Source organism: Elaeis guineensis, chromosome 7 (genome assembly GCF_000442705.2).
Source record: "Elaeis guineensis isolate ETL-2024a chromosome 7, EG11, whole genome shotgun sequence".
NCBI lineage: Eukaryota > Viridiplantae > Streptophyta > Magnoliopsida > Arecales > Arecaceae > Elaeis > Elaeis guineensis.
The window spans coordinates 101,300,438-101,319,815 of NC_025999.2; the positions used below are offsets into that span (position 1 = coordinate 101,300,438).

General features: G+C 37.3%; 2 protein-coding genes and 1 long non-coding RNA gene across 5 annotated transcripts in view; 2 read left to right on the forward strand and 1 right to left on the reverse strand.

The window, feature by feature from the left end:
* The window catches only part of LOC105047997 (diacylglycerol O-acyltransferase 1-2), a 28,977-nt gene extending 28,254 nt beyond the window's left edge, over positions 1 to 723 (forward strand). For both annotated transcript variants that reach the window (XM_010927169.4, XM_010927170.4), the window contains exon 16: positions 121 to 723. In XM_010927169.4, coding sequence (XP_010925471.1) covers positions 121 to 225 — 105 coding nt within the window. In that variant the 3' untranslated portion in view covers positions 226 to 723. The remainder of the gene's footprint in view (positions 1 to 120) is intronic.
* Positions 724 to 4,303: 3,580 nt separating this feature from the next.
* LOC140859094 (uncharacterized) lies at positions 4,304 to 6,981 on the forward strand. The gene is made up of 2 exons (XR_012142535.1): positions 4,304 to 4,837; positions 6,699 to 6,981. It is a non-coding gene; the product is annotated as an uncharacterized lncRNA (long non-coding RNA).
* Positions 6,982 to 16,501: 9,520 nt separating this feature from the next.
* LOC140859095 (uncharacterized) lies at positions 16,502 to 19,160 on the reverse strand. Of its 2 annotated transcripts, none has more exons than XM_073260526.1 (2): positions 18,546 to 19,160; positions 16,502 to 16,769 (listed from the first exon to the last, which is right to left on the reverse strand). In XM_073260526.1, exon 1 carries the CDS (start codon positions 18,928 to 18,930, stop codon positions 18,565 to 18,567), a length of 366 nt encoding a protein of 121 aa, XP_073116627.1. In that variant the 5' UTR covers positions 18,931 to 19,160; the 3' UTR covers positions 16,502 to 16,769; positions 18,546 to 18,564. The 2 variants fall into 2 exon arrangements, with proteins under 2 accessions (XP_073116627.1, XP_073116626.1); XM_073260525.1 differs by having other exon boundaries at positions 16,502 to 16,775; positions 18,546 to 19,155.
* Between the last annotated feature and the right edge of the window lie 218 nt (positions 19,161 to 19,378).

The following is a 19,378-nucleotide window of genomic DNA, read 5'->3' on the forward strand; positions in this document are numbered from 1 at the left end:
CCTTATGGGCGCTATCGTCTGTCTACCATCTTCTCTTCCCTTGCGAATATATTCATGTTACTAATTTTTTTGTATATGGAAGATTTTAATTGAAATTTTACTTTTTTTGAGCTTGGCCAGGTGGGGAACATGATCTTTTGGCTCTTCTTCAGCATTCTTGGGCAGCCTATGTGCGTCCTCCTATACTACCATGACGTGATGAACAGGAAAGTGGGGACCGAATAGACTCAAGTGGTTCTCCACCATAGCCATTATGCCATTGCCGCGGTAACAGCTGAACGAGGGTTATTTGATCACGGAAACAGCAATATGATGCCACTTCCGTTGTACCACTCGCAGTAATATTTTGCACCATTCTATGTCTTATTTGGAACTCCTGCTGACGCATTTGGCATTGAACCCCGCGAAGCACCCTTGGGCTCTCATTTGGAACATGACGAGGGCGACATGGTATTTAAAACCAAAATCAGCTTATCTTAGCCGAAACCCAAACAGGTGGAATGCTGTAACCACTTAGATTTTCATAATAATTCCAGGCCTTGGGGAGGCATACCTATTTTTTTGGTGCTCGTGTATAATCTTCTGTAATATTTATCTCCAAGCCTAATGGAGTTATAACGTCATTCGGTTCTCATAAGTCAGGAATTCTGTAGTTCAAACGTGCTTGATCTTCTATATGGCTTTTACAATGCAACGAAACTAAGGGCCTGTTTGGCGTCGTCATACTTTTTTTCTTCTCCTTTTTGTCTATCCAAATTAATGTAATATCAGATGGAGATTGTCAGATTGATGTTGAAAATAGCGTTTTCGCAAACTTTTATTTCTTGTTTTCCTTTTTCACTCTTTTTTGAAATCAAAAGAAAAATACTACCAAAAATTCTATAAAAATTAAAAGGAATAATGGTTTCATAATCCTCCTAGTTCAGCCAAGTTCATCTTTCTTCTTAGGCCTAAAAATTAAAGACAGGAAGTAAATGCCAGATGGGCCCTAACATTACACCTGGGGTGGTCTAATAAATCTGACGCGGAGCACATTGTATGTTGTGATTGGGCTGCGTGGCATTTACATGAAAGACAGGATTGGGTTTCATTCTGCATCAAGAAAAGAGAGGTGCGTCGTCTTTGATTGTGACGTTCATTCAATATCCGTCATAATCTATTTTTTTAAATTTTTGCAGACGAAAATACTTTTTCTCTTAATGAGAGGATTTTTTTGGCTTATCATGCTCTCTCGTTTTGCCATTTCCTTTCTCTCTACCCTCGTAGATGCTTTCTTTCCTCTCTGAGCTTCGGAGCATCCCAAGTTGATACTGCTCTGATTATTTCATGTCATAGAAGATTTTGGACAGTATCTTTTTCTTTTAAATTACTTAACGGCAATATGTCAGACCAGTCAGAAAGTAAAAACTCCATGGCTTTTTTTTTTTTCAAGTAGTTTATTTATCACAGCGTCTACGTGGGTAGTTAGACGAAGTTAATGCCTTGGCTAGATTCCATGTCGAGTTCTGCTTTCGATTTTGACTTTAAATGCCCAATCATGACTTCTTAGTATCGAAATAATTTTTGACGGTGTCCGATTATGAGTTTCCGCAAATCGAGTATGACATTTTAGAGCTAAGGATGGTCGTACAGCCAATTGTGGCATCCTGTAAGCTGATTATAATTTTTCGTGACCCTTTTATGACATCGTAAAGCCCATGCATGACATCCGACGGCATCTTTTTTTGGTAGAAGAAAGACATCCTGTACTCCCTTCATGACATCTTGGGTGCGGATTATAACTTATAGTAATCATAGGAGTTCCGTCAATATTTCATGATTTTCGACACTATTTCATGACTTTCGATACTATTTCATGACTCTCTGCACTGTTTTATGACTCCCGATATTGTTTTATGACATCCGACGACACTGTTTTATGACTTCTATCAATATTTTATGACTTTCGATATTATTTCATGATTTTCTATTTTGTTTCATCACTTTCTGCTCTGTTTTATGACATCCAGCACTGTTTCATTACTCTCTACATTATTTTATGACTTTCGACATTGTTTCATGATTTTTTATTTTATTTTATAATTTTTTTCACTGTTTCATAACATCCAGCATTGTTTCATGATTTTCTGTTTTATTTTATGACTCTCTTCACTATTTCATAACATTCGATTTTATCTCATGACTTCTTGTACTATTTTATGACTTCCATCACTATTTTCTCAATTTTTCTACTGTTTTCTGGCATCCGATACTGTTTCATGATATCGTGCACTGTTTTATGACTTCCTTCATTATTTATGACTTTCTGTAATGTTTTATCACTTCTAGTACTGTTTTACGATTTTCTGCAATGTTTTATGACTTCCAACAATGTTTGATGTCTTCTTACAGTAGTTTATGACTTTCTCTACTATTTTTTGATATTCTATATTGTTTTATGACTTCCGTCAATATTTCATGATGTCCGATACTGTTTCATGACTTCCGACGTTGTTTCATGACTTCCTACACTATTTTATGACTTTCGGTATTGTATCATGACTCCATTCACTTTTTTATGACTTTCTGAACTGTTTTATAACATTCTATACTGTTTTATGACTTCCGATAATACTTCAGAACATCCTACGCTGTTTTATAACTTTCTTCACTGTTTTATGATTGTACTATTTTATAATTTCCTCTACTGTTGCATGATATCTTGCATTGTTTGATAACTTTCTCTATTGTTTCTACTGTTTCATCGCATACAGCATTGTTTTATAACTTCATTTACTATTTTTTGACTTCTGATGTTGTTTCATGACTTATGACAATGTTTTATGACTTCCAATACTGTTTTATAATTTTTGACAATGTGTTATGTCATCATGCACTGTTTTATGACTTTCGATATTGTTTCATAGCTTCCTACATTATTTTATGACATCCTACATTGTTTCCTGCACAATTTCATAACTTCCGATGCTATTTTATAACATCCGATATTGCTTCAGGACATCCTACACTATTTTATGATTTTCTTCACTGATTTATGATATCTCATACTGTTTTATGACATCCTATATTATTTCATTACTTCCTACACTATTTTATGACTTTCAGTGCTGTTTTATGACTTCTGTCAGTGTTTTATATATGGGAGGAGCAAGGTGACTACGGTGACTACAAGGTCAAACTTCATTATAAATGTTCCAAAGGTCATCTTACTTCATTCAATGCACCAAAAATATGCCGTAATCTTCCTCGAACATCCATAAAACAAACGATGCAAGCATTTAAAACTGGACGTTTATTTTATGACTTCCGACATTATTTCATGACTTTCGATGCTGTTTTATAACTTCTACCATTGTTTTATTAATTCCTCCATTATTTTTTGACATCCAGCACTGTTTCATGATATCTCCTACTATTTTATGACTTTCTCCACTATTTTATAACTTCCTGCACTATTTTATCACTTTCTGTACTGTTTGACGACTTTCTACACTGTTCTATGACTTCCGTCAATATTTCATGACATCCTATACTGTTTCGTGACTTCCCGTATTATTTCATAACTTTCAGCATTGTTTCATGATTCCTGTTCTGTTTCATGATTTTCTATTCTATTTTATGACATCCAGCTATCTACATTATTTTATGACTTCCAATATTATTTCATAACTTTCTATTATATTTTATGATTTCCATCACTATTTCATGACTTCCGGCAATGTTTCATGACTTCTAGCACTGTTTCATATCTTTCAAAAATATTTCATGACATCCTGCACTATTTTATGACTTTCAATGCTGTTTTATGACTTCCGTCAATGTTTTATGACTTCCGACACTATTTCATGACTTCGGCCATTACTTCCGTCACTGTTTGATGATTTCTGACAATGTTTGATGACTTTTTGCACTGATTTCTGACAATGTTTGATGACTTCTTGCACTGTTTTATGATATTTTGTATAGTTTTATGCCTCCGATATTGTTTCATGACTTTCGACAAATATTTTATGACATCATACATTATTATATGAATTCTAGCACTATTTTATGGCTTTCAATACTTTTTTATGATATTCTGCACTATTTTATGACTTTTGGCACTATTGACTTCTGACACTATTTTATGACTTTCGGTGCTGTTTTATGACTTCTATCAGTTTTTTATCACATTCAATACTTTTTCATGACTTCCAACAATATTTTTTTGACTTCTGACGCTGTTTCATGTCTCTCGAAAACGTCTCATGACATCCTACACCATTTTATGATTTTCGGATATGTTTTATGACTTTCTGCAATTTTTTATGACTTCTGGCACTATTTCATGACTTCTGCCAATGTTTTATGACTTCCGACACTGTTTTATGACTTACGGCAAGTTTTTATGTCTTCCGTCAATTTTTTGACTTCCGATATTTTTTCATTATGCAACAAGACGATTCCCACTAATCAACTCAACTGCCTTGGACATCGATCAGGAACCGTCAATAATCATTTTTTTCATGGGGTTGAGATGTCAATTTTGCCCCTGGGGCAATGAAGAAAAGAAGCGGAAGAAAGTGAAAACCCCATTTCATCTCCCCAGCAATCCCTTCGCTCCATCGTTTGCTCTCCTTTCTCTCCCTTTGCTCCCTTCCCAGCAATCCCTCTCATGTGCCATTATTTCTCCTTTGCTATTTGATGTCAACTAGAAAGTACATGTTTAGGAGGCATCCAGGACAAGAAGGCCTAGACAAGCAGCAGATGGAGGAAGAAAGCACCGTAGTAGTTGTTTACGGGAAAGATGATGCCCCTTCTTTTGGTGAAAGAGGAGGGTTAAGTCTGAGCCAGGAAGGTAATGAATCTTCTCACTTTTGCCCCTTCCATTAACCGTCTATGATTTCGTACAGCCAAATAGCGATCCTTGCAAAGTTTTTATTATATCCTCTTTGTCCATTCTGATTGCTTGATGTATAACATGATATCGTATTGTCAAATTTTGACCCCGTGTGCAGGATAATTACTTATTTCCATTATTTTTGTTATAGTGAAATTTCTAGGGGTCCCCACAGTTTCAAGAACTAAGGCCCCTCAAATCTTTAAAAACTCATGTAAGTCCTCTGTATATGTACACAATATCCACAAAATGGGATTTTCTACTACTCATGTGAGCTTATCAGGCATACCCCATTTGGAGCTTTCGTCGATACGGAGCCGTTTATAGTTGATGGGGCACTCCTTTCATATATCATAAAATATTATGAGGGTGGAGATAAATTTTGTTTTGCAGAAAAAGTAATTGTTATGAGGGCGGAGATAAATGTTATGATGGGGCACTCCTTCAAGGCGGCCTTCATGCCTTTAAGGGTTCATCAAGGCACCTTCAGAGGGTTTCAAGGGGTCCATCCTCTATAGATCTCACCATCTCCTCTTAAATCTCAAATCTCAAACCAAAAATCTCCTCCCCACCTCCTTCTCTGATCTTTGGTGATTAGCTAACTTTGGGATCAAATGGCTCCAAAGATACATCTTCCCCAATATCAAAGAATAACTAGAAGCAAAAAAAGTACAAAAAGAAGAGCAAGAGAAGCAACAACTCTAGCTTCATCATTTCCTCCAAAAACTCCAGTAAGTGCCATGTTAATCATAATGAGGACTTGAGGCAGTGAGATGGAAATCAGCAGCATGGCATCACCATACTTTTTGCTCTCTCAAGTCATTGTGTATGAGTCATTGTGTATGACCAACGAAGAGGGATGGTCTTGGTGCTGAAACTTCAAGCAAAATCTATCATTCCTAGAATCAAGCATTACATTGAGGCCTTAGAAAAAATTTACTATTTCACAGTAGTCATCTAAAATGATCCTGAATTTAAAATGCTTCACTAGTTGGTTCTGCTTTTTTTGGTTCACTGTTTTATTTTATTCAGCATTTGGGAAGATCGTTGTTATTACGGTGTTTGAATGGTTTACATTGATCAAGCTAGTCAACTTATTCTGAATGAAAAAATGGTGGCCAAAGATAGCATGATGGAATCATGTACTCACTTACCTGTGATGACTAATAATATAAAATGCACGATTGTGCCGTATTGCCATGTAGGTAAACAATCATCATGCAACACGTAGACTACTCTGAAATAGTGCAGGATATCATAAAACAATACAGAAAGTCATGAAATAGTACCAGAAGTCATAAAATAGTGCACGACATCATAACACGATGCCGGAAGTCATAAGTGCAGAAAGTCATTAAATATTGTTGGAAGTCATAAAACAGCACTGGAAGTCATAAAACAGTACAGAATGTCATGAAATAGTGGAGGTTATCATAAAACAGTCTAGGAAGTCATGAAACAGTGAAGGAGTCATGAAATGATATTGAAAATCATGAAGCATAAGTTGAACAAGAAGATCTACCTCCAAAAATAATTTAATTTTATCCGTTCTCCTGTGTAAGTTGGCTGCACATATAAGCATATTGAACTCATCCACAATAGATCAGAAGATGGTGGGTGGGAAGCACGAAATTACTGGACTACCTCCATTACTGCAGGGGGAGTAGTCCTTTGTCCTTCAGCAAGCCTTTTACCTTGTCCTTCAGCAGATGGATTAGCAAATTTCTCCTTCACACCTTTTTTTGTTTTCTTTGACTTCTTCTCGACTCTTTCTTTAGTCTCTTCTCTCTTAACTATCCTTTTATGGCGATATTGTCAGGATCTCTAATATGATGATTTGAAGTTCCCTACGCCAAACAATTAGCGTCTATTGCACTTCTGAATAATGAAGTTGGATCAGCCATCACCAAATTAAATGTATCTTCGGACATCAATGCAATCTCTGCAAGCTTCATCAACCAATGACTCATGACAGCATATCTATAAGAATACAATTAATTTGGTATGGACAGTACATCGTAATTGAAAGATAAGCTGACTTATCTAGACTTTCTGGTGCTCTTATCCAAATCATCAAATCGATATCTTATATTTTTGCACCATCTCCTTATGAAGTACTTATCTGGAATGCGAAATACTTTCCTTTGATGTAGGACTAATAAGACATGCCTGCATAAGTATCCCCTAAACTGAAATGATCAACACTCGCAGTTGACTTGATCCAACTCACTGTCGCATGAAACAATATAGTTTTTGACAATCTACTTCTCATTTTCAATAACTTCAATTCTCTCAAATAATAGAGTATACAGCACAGTTGGCATCTCCTACAATTAATTTAGCATTCGATGTAGCCATCACAAGGACCTCGTTCTGGAACTTTTTAAAAATATACCTAGTGTATAAGACTGCTGCTTGTCTCTCAAAGGGGGAGGATGTCTTCAGGAAAGCATTAATTTGTAGGGACTTATTGTCCTGCTCATTTTTTGCTCTGTATCTTTTCTCTAACATATCCTCATACTTATCGATGAATTTTTTTAGAATAGTTTTTGAGTTTACATGTCCATCGAAGAAGTAATTAATGCTCTCACTCCTCTGAGAGGATGATATTCTTATAAAGGATATCAAAAACAACGAACAGAGTATAAAACTGTTAGGTGCAATCGTAGAGACTAAAATGGAGGATATTAATTTTTAAGTGATTAAAAATCTATAATTAGAAATATGACACACTTGCAAAGAATGTATCTTTAAAATATACTGAAACCCACTTATCCCGGCATTCATAAAGATCATACAACCAGACTACAACTTTACATTCTTCATATTTATCCATGAGTCATACCTATTTTTCTTCGAAAGCTTATATCATCACAGTGTCATATATGGCCTCATCGAATTCAACTATAAATTTGGGATGAGCTATGCATATGTGACCTATTTTCTCAGAGATCTTTTTCAAAATATGCCAAAGATAAAACTAATGACGTGCATTCGGGAAAATATCCTTAACCACAGCCTCAATCACCTTATCTTGATCCATGATAATGGCATTGGGTACTTGACCTCCATTTCCATCCAGCCATAACTTAAACACGCATTTGAAAGTCTCAATCGTCTCGTTTGACAGCAACGCACATCCCAATAGGGTGGATTATCTATGATGGTTAACTCTAACAAATGAACAGAAAGGCATTTGATATGTGTTTGTGAGATACGTGGAGTCAAATGTCAGTACGTCTTTGAAGTAATTGCAGGCCATTCTTGACCTTAGATGGATCCAGAACACGGTCTTAAATTGTCCATTGGCATTCAACTCCACCGTGTAGAAAAAATTTATATTTTTAACTTGCATTTTTGTGAAATATACTATCATTGACTGTGCATCTCCCTCTTTCAGCTGATTTTGACATTCTCGATAAATGAAATTATGTGCATCCTTCTCTGTGAATTCCAATTGTTTTCTACCACCTTTTCTTCTTGCAATGGTGGAGTATATCTAAGTGTAGGTATATTCACGACATGCATGTTAGAAATCTCAGCCTTTTCAGGTATGCTGATCTTTCTGTGGGACCGTAGATAAGCAACGGCAGATATGGAGAGCTCATGATTGTGCTCTAGAACAACAGCATCCAATCTCCACTTACCAATCATGGAATTAAGTCTGGCTTTTATTGAGGCCTTATAGTCAATTTTATTAGTATCCTTAGGATTTATAGAATTAGAATTTTTGCTGAATTTTCCTTCCCTCCAGCATGCTAGATGCTTGAAACATAATTTTTTTTTCTCGTTTAACCTACTACACACGGTTGTGATCCCAAAATCGAGTCTTCTTGCATAACCATTTTAGAAATTGTACACTTTGACTACCAAATCGAACTCTATTCCAATATGGGGGTCAACATTATCCAAATTTGTATGCGGTACATTAAAAGAAGATAGATTCTCAAGACAACCATTTTCGATAGTATCATTGACTTTATCATTTGCATGTAGAAGATATACACGAGGATCATTGGAGTCGGACAATGCAAATGGAATGCATAAACAGATAATATAATATAATATTATGCAAAAGATATCATTCATTATGCACAGAAAGTCATTTTGAAGTCATAAAAATCTCACAAATCTCATTAGAAATGCTTTAGAAAAAGTATTTAGATTACAGGATGTCAATATAGGCCCATAGGATGTTACAAATGGGGCTGTAGATGTAATAAATAACCAAAAAAAGTTTGGGAGAATAATTTAGAGTATAGGGTGTGATAAATGGAGAAAAAGATATCATAAAACAATGCAGGACGTCAGAAAATATTGGTGGAAGTCAAAAAGTAGTGGAAGAAGTCATAAAATAGTTGAAAGAGTCATAAAGCAGAACATGAAATCATGAAACAATGTCGGAAGTCATAAAACAGTGGAAGATATCATGAAACATTGTCGAAAGTCATGAAACAGTGCTGGAAGTAATGAAACAGTGTCGAAAAATATGAAACAGTGCCAGATGTCATGAAAAAAGTGCCAAAAATCATAAAACATTGGCGAAAGTAATGAAACAGTGCTATAAGTCATGAAATAGTGCAGGAAGTTATAAAACAGTGCACAATATCATAAAATAGTTGAGAAAGTCATAAAACAGCAGAGAAAGTCATAAAATAGTGTCGGATGTCAAAAAACAATGGAGAAATTGATAAAATAGTGGCAAATGTCATAAAATTGTGCAGAGAGTCATAAAACAATGTTGGATGTCATAAAATAGTGGAGGAAATCATAAAACAGAACAGGACGTCATAAAACATTGGTGGAACTAATGAAACATTATCGAAAATTATAAAACAGTGCAGAAAATTGTAAAATAGTACAGAAAGTGATGAAACAATATCCAAAATTATAAAACAGTTGAGGATGTCATGAAACAGTGCCGAAAGTTGTAAAATGATGTAGGATATCATGAAACAGTGGCGAAAGTCATAAAAGAGTGCAAAGAGTCATGAAACAATGCCGGATATCATGAAATAATAGAGGATGTCATAAAATAGAATAGAAAATCATAAAACAATGTCGAAAGCTATAAAACAATGCAGAGAGTCATGAAACATTATCGAATATCATAAAACAGTGAAGAAAGTCATAAAACAAAACAGAAAGTCATGAAACAATGCAAAAAGCTATGAAACAATGCAGAAAGTCATCAAACAGTGCAGGATGTCATGAAATATTTTTGAAAGTTATGAAATAGCATCGGAAGTCATAAAATATTGATGAAGTTCATAAAATGATGAATCAAATATGAAACAATATAAGATGTCATGAAACATCGGTGGAAATCATAAAACAATACAAAAAGTCATTAAACCGTATCGGAAGTCATCAAATAATGTCGAAAATCATGAAATATTGACGAAACTCCTACGACTACAATAAGTCATAATCCGCACCTAAGATATCATGAAAAAAATACAGGATATCATTCTCCTATCCAAAAAAGATACCATCAGATGTCGTGTATGGGCTCTAGGATGTCATAAAAGGACCATGGAAAGTCATAATCGGCTCACAAAATGCCATAATCGGCTGTACGACCATCCTTAGCTTTAGGATGTTATACTCAATTTGTGGGAACTCATAATCGGAAGGCATGATGTCATATTTGTCTGAAAAGGCATTGTCGGAAACTATTTCGACACTAGAAAATCATGATCGGATATCGAAGGTCAAAACCAAAGGCAGAACTCGTGGAACCTAACCAAGGCATTAACTTCGTCTAACTACCTACGGAAACATAGTGATAAATAAACTACTTGAAAAAAAAAAAAGGGCTATGGGATTTTTATTTCCTGATTGGCCCAACATGTTGTCGTTAAGCAATTTAAGGAAAAAAAAAGATGCTGCCCAAAACCTTCTATGATATGAAACAATCAGAGCAAGATCGACCTGGGATGCTCCGAAGCTCATAAAGGAAGGAGAGCGTCTCCGAGGGTGGAAAAAGATAGACAGCATTTGAAATGGCAAAACGAGAGAGCATGATAAGCAAAAAAAAAATCCTCCTATAGAAGAATATTTTTATCTGCCAAAATTTGAAAAAATAGACTGTGACAAACATTGAATGAACATCATGATCGGAGATAGGCACGTTTCCGTTCTCTTGATATGGAACGAGGCTCCGTTCTCTCTTTCACGTAGATGCCATGTGGCCCAATCGCAACATACAGTGCGCTCCATGCCTGATTTATTACACCACCCCTCGTGTACAAAGAATTTCACTTCCCCTATGATGTTTTACGGGTATCATTGTTTGGAATTTCCTGGCAGTTTGGAAGCCCCAATCACTTTCATCGACCGTGCGAGTGGGAGCTGTTAAGAAGGCAGGGCCAGGTAAAGAGAGATGAGGGACCACCAAAACCCCCCAGCGATCTGAAATCAGATTATAATATCATCTATCTGGGGTCCAAATGGGCCCTTGATCTAATGGCTGACAGTGGTGAGGTAGTATCATACCTCTCCTGAGAGCCTTGATAGTAGCATGCCTGCAAAATGGCTGAAAATATAGCAGTGACAACCAACTGAAGCTCTGTCACAGCAGATCTCCTTAGGCTTTCCGATGAACTGAAATCCGACATGCGATTGATATATGGCAACAGAATATGTCACAAAGTGTTGACAAACAGAGACGGAAGAAGAGAGACAAAAGAAGAGAGGAAGATGGGATTTCGAAGGAATGAGGAATTGATCTCCTTTAGGATCTACAGGATCCCTTTTATTAATTTTCAAAACCTCAATTTAAAAATTTTACAACTATATACAACCATATTTCTCTCTAATTAGGAAGATTACATTCCCAATTAGAGGGATCTACAGTTCATTTTAACACTCTCTCTCAAGATGGGTTATAGATATCGTAAAGACCCATCTTGTCACAAATAAATGAAAAAGATTGTGAACTAAGACTTTTAGTCAAAATGTCTGCCAGCTGGCTAACAGATCGCACATAGGACATACAAATGATTCTGTCATCCAGCTTTTCCTTGATAAAATATCGATTGATCTCAATGTGTTTCGTCCGATCATGCTGAACTAGATTATTAGCAATATCGATTGCTGCCTTGTTGTCACAATATAGCATAAAGGGCGACAACCAGTAAAGATCTAATTCCAATAACAAGATCCGCAACCACAGAATCTCACACACGTCGTTTGCCATAGCTCGATACTCTGTCTCTGCAGTAGACCGAGCAACCACATTCTGTTTCTTGCTTCGTCAAATAACTAGGTTACCTCCAACAAAAGTACAGTAACCTGAAGTAGAGCGACGGTCATCAAATGATCCAGCCCAGTCAGCATCTGTGTAGCACTCTACCCGTAGGTTGCCATGACAAGAATAAAGCAAACCACGGTCAAGACAGCTTTTGAGATATCGAAGTATCCGTATCATAGCATCCATATGAACAGAACGTGGGTCATGCATAAACTGACTTACCATACTAACGGCGAATGCAATATCCGACCGTGTATGAGACAGATAAATCAAACGCCCTATCAATTGTTGGTAATGTTCTCGATCAACAGGAACACCAGCATCAGCTACTAGTCGATGATTTTGCTCAAATAGGAGTGGCAATAGATCGACATCCCAACATATCGATCTCTGAAAGAAGATCCAGAATATATTTTCTGTGGAAGAAAAAATTTTTTTTTAAAGAACGGACAACCTCTATCCCAAGAAAATATCGAAGATGTCCAAAATCCTTCACCTCAAATACCTGTGCCAGCTGATCCTTCAAATGAGTTATCTCCTCAAAATCATCTTCTGTGACCACAATATCGTTAACATAGACAATCAAAACAGCAATCTTATCTCTGTTGTGCCGAAAGAAGAGTGTGTGATTAGCATTGCTCTGTTTATACCCCATCTGAATAATTGCCTGTCGAAAGTGATCGAACCAAGCACGAGGTAACTGCTTCAGACCATAAAGAGAACGCCATAACCGGCATACTTTGCCTGCTGTCTGAGCAGTAGCAAACTCTGGTGGAATATCCATATACACCTCTTGAAGTTTTTCATGAAGAAAAGCATTCTTTACATCGAGCTGGAACAGATCCCATCTAAAGTTAGCAGCACATGATATAAGGGTCCTTATAGAGTTCATTTTTGCAACGGATGCAAAAATTTCATTATAGTCGATGCCATAAGTCTGTGTATACTCTTTTGCTACCAAACAAGCTTTGTAACGTTCAACAGTATCCTCAGATGTCTGCTTAACTGTGAAAACCCATTTATATCCCATAGTTTATTTTCTGACCGGCAAAGATACAAGTTCCCATGTATCATTTTTTTCTAATGCTCGCATCTCCTCAAGCATGACGGCTTTCCACTTTGGGTCTTCTTTAGCAACCTTCCAACTCTCGGGTATGGAGATAGAAGACAGAGATGCTATGAAACTCTGATAAGATGGGGAGAGAGACTTATAGGATACAAAATCTTAAGTTGGACGCGACATGTTCGTCTAATTTTGGATTCTCACAATCTTGAGGGATTCATAAGTGGTACTAAAAAAAGGCCAAAAGGAGATGGGATAGCTGTCAGACAGTGAAATTCTAATAATTTTCGGATGGTAGCATGGCTCCTTCCCTTTATGGTACCAAATGTTGCTCACACAGTAGAAGCACTGACGAATGCTTATGAGTTGTGGTAGGCCGTGGCCACAACTTATTCCTATAAAGGCAATAATATGCATGCCCATAAGATCCAGTGAGAGCTTCGGAGACTTACTCAGGGTGTCCGATCTGTAACAGAGTATGTTGGAGAGTTAAAGAAGTTATGGAATGATTTTGATTTTTATAATCCCTTTACTCCTACTCATCTTGGTGATGTTGAAGTGTTCGACAAATAGATAGAGCGTCAACGCCTAATGAATTTTTTGGATGGACTTAACCCAGAGTTTGAGTTTTGACGTTTTTCTATTCTTAGTACACAGGAGTGGCCAACTCTAGATGAAGCTATTTCCTTGGTTCTCAGTGAAGAAACTCGATTAGCCACTATATTTCTTCTACGAACATAGCTATATGCTCTGCGCTTGTGGTACAGCCAACTACTCTCAAAAGCTCTTCTCCTCTCAATTCTGCCCAAGAGATTCGGTCTCGACCTCGTGGGGTCAAGATTTGTGACCACCGTCATAACTCGAGCCATATCAAAGCTTTCTGCTATGAGCTGCATGGTCGTCCGACTAGAAGTCGTGGTCGTGGAGGTGGTCATTCTGGCAGAGGCCGAGGCCAGCATAATCAGACCCATTTTTCTTCTATGAGAGAATTATCAGTCGAAAAAATGCAACTTCTGGAGAAATTCAGATCTAGTGTAAATATTTGTGGAAGCATTGCTTCCACAAAGGATTCTCTGGATCAACCAACCAATTCTCTCTATCAGGATAATTTTGCCCAAATAGGTATCAGTGATCAAGTTCATGCTCTCAACTGTAGTAACTCTTTTTCATGGATAGTTGACTCTGGAGCATCCAATTATATGACTGGATCCTTTAGAAATTATCTTATATTCTCTGTTCCGGTCGTGATAAAGTTTGTCTTGCTGATAGCTCCTTTGCTTCTATTTCTGAGAAAAGATCTTTCAAATATGCTTCCGAATTATCCTTATCATCTGTTCTACATGTCCCTAGATTTTCTATCAATTTCCTATCCATTAGTGCTATTATAAATGATCTTGATTGTGCCATAACTTTTTTTCAAAACACATTGTGTCTTTCAGGAGCCAAGGATAGGAAGAAAACTTGGGATTGGTATAATGCGTAATGGGCTCTACTATTTGGAGGAAGGAATTTTCGGAGGCTACTCAGAGACCAGTTTGGCAGTGTCATCTTCACAAGAGAGAGACTTGTTACTCCAACACCATAGGCTTGGTCATCTTCCATTTACTCTCTTAGCTCATATATTTTCAACTACTTTTGAATCATATAATAAAGAGAAGCTAGTTTGTGATGTCTGTGAACTAGTTAAACACACTAGAAATACTTATCCAAGCTCTGGCCTGCATAGTAAAATAATATTTGAGATAGTTTACTCTAATGTGTGGGGACCTTGTGGGACCACTACTATTTCTAATCATCCGTGGTTCATTACTTTTATTGATTGTTTCAGTCGTTGCACTTGAATTTATCTATTAAAAAATAAGAATGAAGTATTTCAGTCATTTAGAGATTTTTATAAAATGATTGGTACTCAATATGGAGCAACTCTTAAGATTTTTCGTTCTGATAATGGAACAGAGTATCTTAATAAAGAATTTGAAGAATATACATATATAAGAATGGTATTATACATCAAACGACCTGTGTTGACACACCGACTCAAAATGGAGTTGCTGAAAGAAAAAATAGATACTTGCTTGAAGTTACAAGGTGTTTGATGTTTTCTATAAATGTTCTTAAGTTTTTATAAGAAGAAGCAGTACTAACTGCAACTTATCTGATTAACCGAATGTCTCTTTGAACTTTGGACTATAAAACACCTCTTGAATGCCTGCAGAGAACTAATTCTTTCATAGTTCCCTCCAAAGTATTTGGTTGTGTTTGTTGTGTTCGAGATCATCGACCTTCAGTTGGCAAGCTTGACGTTCGTGCCCTCAAGTGCACTTTTGTAGACTATTCTTCCACACAAAAAAGGTACAAATATTGGTGTCCAACAAAGCAGAAGTTGCTTATCAGTATGGCTGTAACATTTCAGGAGTCTAAGCCATTCTATATATCTTCTGCATCCTCTTCCGTCACCTCTGATGTTGGTCGAGAGAGGGAGTTCTCTACTAAAGGGGATCTTATTACTATGGATACTACTACAGATGGTAGTTCTAACACCCAAGGAGAACCTAATTCTGAGCCTAGTTCTGTTGGAGAGCCTAGTTCTGCTGGCTCCGACACTCAAGGGAAAGCATCTGAGTCTATGTCACAGTCTGTTACTCCAAATTCACCTGTTCAACCTTCCCTTTCAGAGCCTGTTACTCCAGATTCACCTATTCACCTTCTCTCTCAAAACCTATTACGCATTCTCCAATCTCTAGGTCTTCCTCTTCTATCCCAACGGCTTCATCTTCTACGTCTCCTTCCAAGATGAATAGTAATTCACCCGTATCTCCCATTCATTTTATATTAGATAATGATGATTTGAATATTCCTATTGCTTTACATAAGTTTCGATAAGGAGAAGAGGTTGCAAAGGATTGATGGAGGTTGCAGAGGGATATATGGATTAAGGCTCTAATACCATGTTGACAAACAGAGACGGAAGAAGAGAGATAAAGGAAGAGAGGAAGATAGGATTTCGAAAGAATGAGGAATTGATCTTCTCTAGGATCTACAGAATCTCTTTTATTAATTTACAGAACCTCAATTTAAAAATTTTATAACTATATACAACTATATTTCCCTCCAATTAGAAAGATTACATTTCCGATTAGAGGGATCTACAGCTCATTTCAACACAAAGTCATAACACGCAATCCCCATCGACAAACATGGAAGTAGGAAAGTAATATTTGATCCCAGCAGCCTGCCACAGAATGATGAAATGATAAGCTAGTTGAAGAACAACCTTACGAATACCACATCACATTCCTGAAGATTTGGATGGAAATATTCACTTTCTTGCTCAACTTAGTGTGGAGGATTCGTGGATACAATGATATCTGGCAGACATCTTATAATAAAAGCACCCATCTAAGCATGCATATAGACTTGAATTAAATAAAAGGCAGATACATAATATAGGGCTGGGAAGGGCCTTTTGACATCCTTCCCCCTTGCCATCAATTATGAGCAGGAAATGTGATGCAGAACCTCTTTGACTCACTGGCAATAAGATTTAACCTGCAGCTAGGCCATGCAGATGTCTTCACCTACCATAGTATCATAAGAATTGAATCAAGATTCCAAATTCACTTATGAATGAAATCAATTGAAAATTCAAAGTTACCAACTCTTGTTCTTCGCTTCAAAGTCATAATGACCTACTAAAAGCCAATGGAAAGTGGAAAATGGATTTCTTGAGCATAGCATTTCTAATGTTGTAGTTACGTTTGATTTAGCTAGAATTTTTTTGTTGATATTAGCGTTAAGTTGAGAAAGGTCCAACCAGACATTCAAAAGCTAGAATTTTGAATCCATTAGAGTTTACAATGTCCACATTCTTCTTTCCCTATCTGTCCCCCAAAATTTAATGTTATAATGGTGTCGGAAATTTCTCTGTGCATGATCATTAGCATCCTATAAACACAAGAAAGCATTTAGAGAAAATTGATGCTATTACTGCAGAACAACATTATCGGAGTGTAACGATGTGTTCTAAAATGAACTGATCAGTAAGCATTGTCACTAGTTCAACGAATCAAGCTAGCACTTGATCAACAACATAACCATTAAAAGAGCAGGAAATCAAAAGACGAGATATGAAACATAATAATGCAAAATGCCAATATGAATATAAGCAATTCACAGACTGGCCACATACAGGCTACACAGTTCAAACCTAGATAACTGCAAGAAAGTAGTGAGTTTCAGCAAAAATGTCCAGACCAATCTATAGGATGGATAGACTCGATATGACCAGAATATACCAGATCTGATTTGCTTCTGGGGCTATTTTTTGGCCTTTCCTGATGGCCAAGCCCACTCTTATATATTTACAACGTTTCTCTCTGATTTTCTAGTATCATAACCTAACCAGGACCCCTAATTATTTAAGATTTCCAATAAGAATCAAAAGAAGACAACCATACAACTTGGTCATCAAAGTATTCCAAATAGCTGTGTTAGCTGCTTATAACAAAGAAAGATTGAGAAAGCATAAGTCATATGACTTTTTTATGTGATTGTTCAGAGACTTGGAACTCTGATATGACAGAGCCAAGCATCACTAAGGTATTAACAAAAAAGACTTTCTGTTTTCGATTGGTAATCAGTAGCATATTATAACCCATCAAATGTTCTTTTCAAGCAACATATATGCTCTGTGAAATATTAAATTATAAGCTGGATAATAACTTCAGCTTGTTAGACACAGAAAACACAACCATGACCACCAAGCCTTGTCCTCAGCCCTTGGATTGGCTTCATCAATCCATATTTGCCAAATATTCCTCTTTATGCCACCAAGGAAAACACCGCATAAGTATAATCCTTTTTTTTTTTTTGTTACATTAAGTATAATCCTTTTAACCCAAAACCTTTGAGACTCCTTGTTAAGGGAAACAGAAAATTAGGTTAAAAAAAAAAAAAAACGCTTGACAGGAATATAGCACAAGGCTTGTGATGTATGCAATTAAGATATAAAGACCACTCCGCCATCCCCCCTAATCCAACCCCAAACCCAGCAGCTTGCTTCAACTTGGTAATATAAGTCATGTTCCCGAAATCAATATGTCGAACATATCTAATAAAAAAGCAGCAGAAAAAAAATCATTTTTTTTTCTTTTCTGATGAGATCAGATTCATGAACCTTGAAAAGACGACGTTCAGAAACAAGCGAGCCGAAAAAGATTTAAAAAATCAATTTTTTTTTTGGATGAGATCGTATTGATGGACTGGAAAAAGAAAAAGAAAAAAAGAGTACTCTGAAAAGATAACCCCAATCCAGGGAGAAAGTGAAAGAGAGATGATACGATATATACCGATATAGGAGAAGAGGAATCACCGCCAGCCGTAGACCACCTGGGTGTATCTCTCCTTGATCCACCTGAAGCTCTTCCTCAGCGACCCCTTCATCTTCCCCTCCACGGCGTAGGCCTTGTAGCCCACCACCCTCTTCTTCCTCTGCAGCTCCGGATCACTGAGGCTCCACCCACTCTTGGAGGAAGACGACCCCGCCGTGGTCTTCCCCTTCTTGAGCTTGATCTCCTTGGGAATCTGGTAGCTGTTTTGCTGCGAGGACGCATAGGAGGCGCTGTAGCACCGGAGGTCGTGGAGGCCGGAGCCAGGAGGGGCCGCCATCCGGCTTCCGTAGACCTCCATCTCCATCCTCCCGTCCCCGCACGACCTCGATCTGAAATCCTCCATGGAAGCCAACGGTGAAATCTTTCTCTCCCTCTCTCTCTCTCTCTCTATATCTCTCTCTGTGGAGATTGGGGGGAGAGAGACGGGAGAGGATTGGGAAGTGGAGGCAGGTGGGGGACTCGGCTACTGCATTTTTTTTTTTTTTTTCTCCACTGGGAACAGCCCAAGATGGGGTTCCTCTATTACTTCACCGCCCGCTGTAGGTTCCCACTCCTCTTTGTTTAGAGAGAGAGAGAGAGAGAGAGTTGCAATAAGATGAGGCTGGAGTCTCTGTTATCTCTTTATTATTATTATTTCTGGGCTCCACAGTGGACGTGGGCGGTGCTTGAATGAGGGGAGGGAACGTGGATTACAGTGTGGCTGAGTGGGTGCCGCTTCGACCTCTTTTTTTCCCTCTCTTGTCACTCGCATGTGTAGGATCTGTTTGGTCAGACATAGTCTGGCAGGAAAA

Excerpts from the sequence above, each read along its gene's own strand:
- LOC140859095 (XM_073260526.1), bottom strand. The coding sequence starts at position 18,930 with ATGGAGGATTTCAGATCGAGGTCGTGCGGGGACGGGAGGATGGAGATG.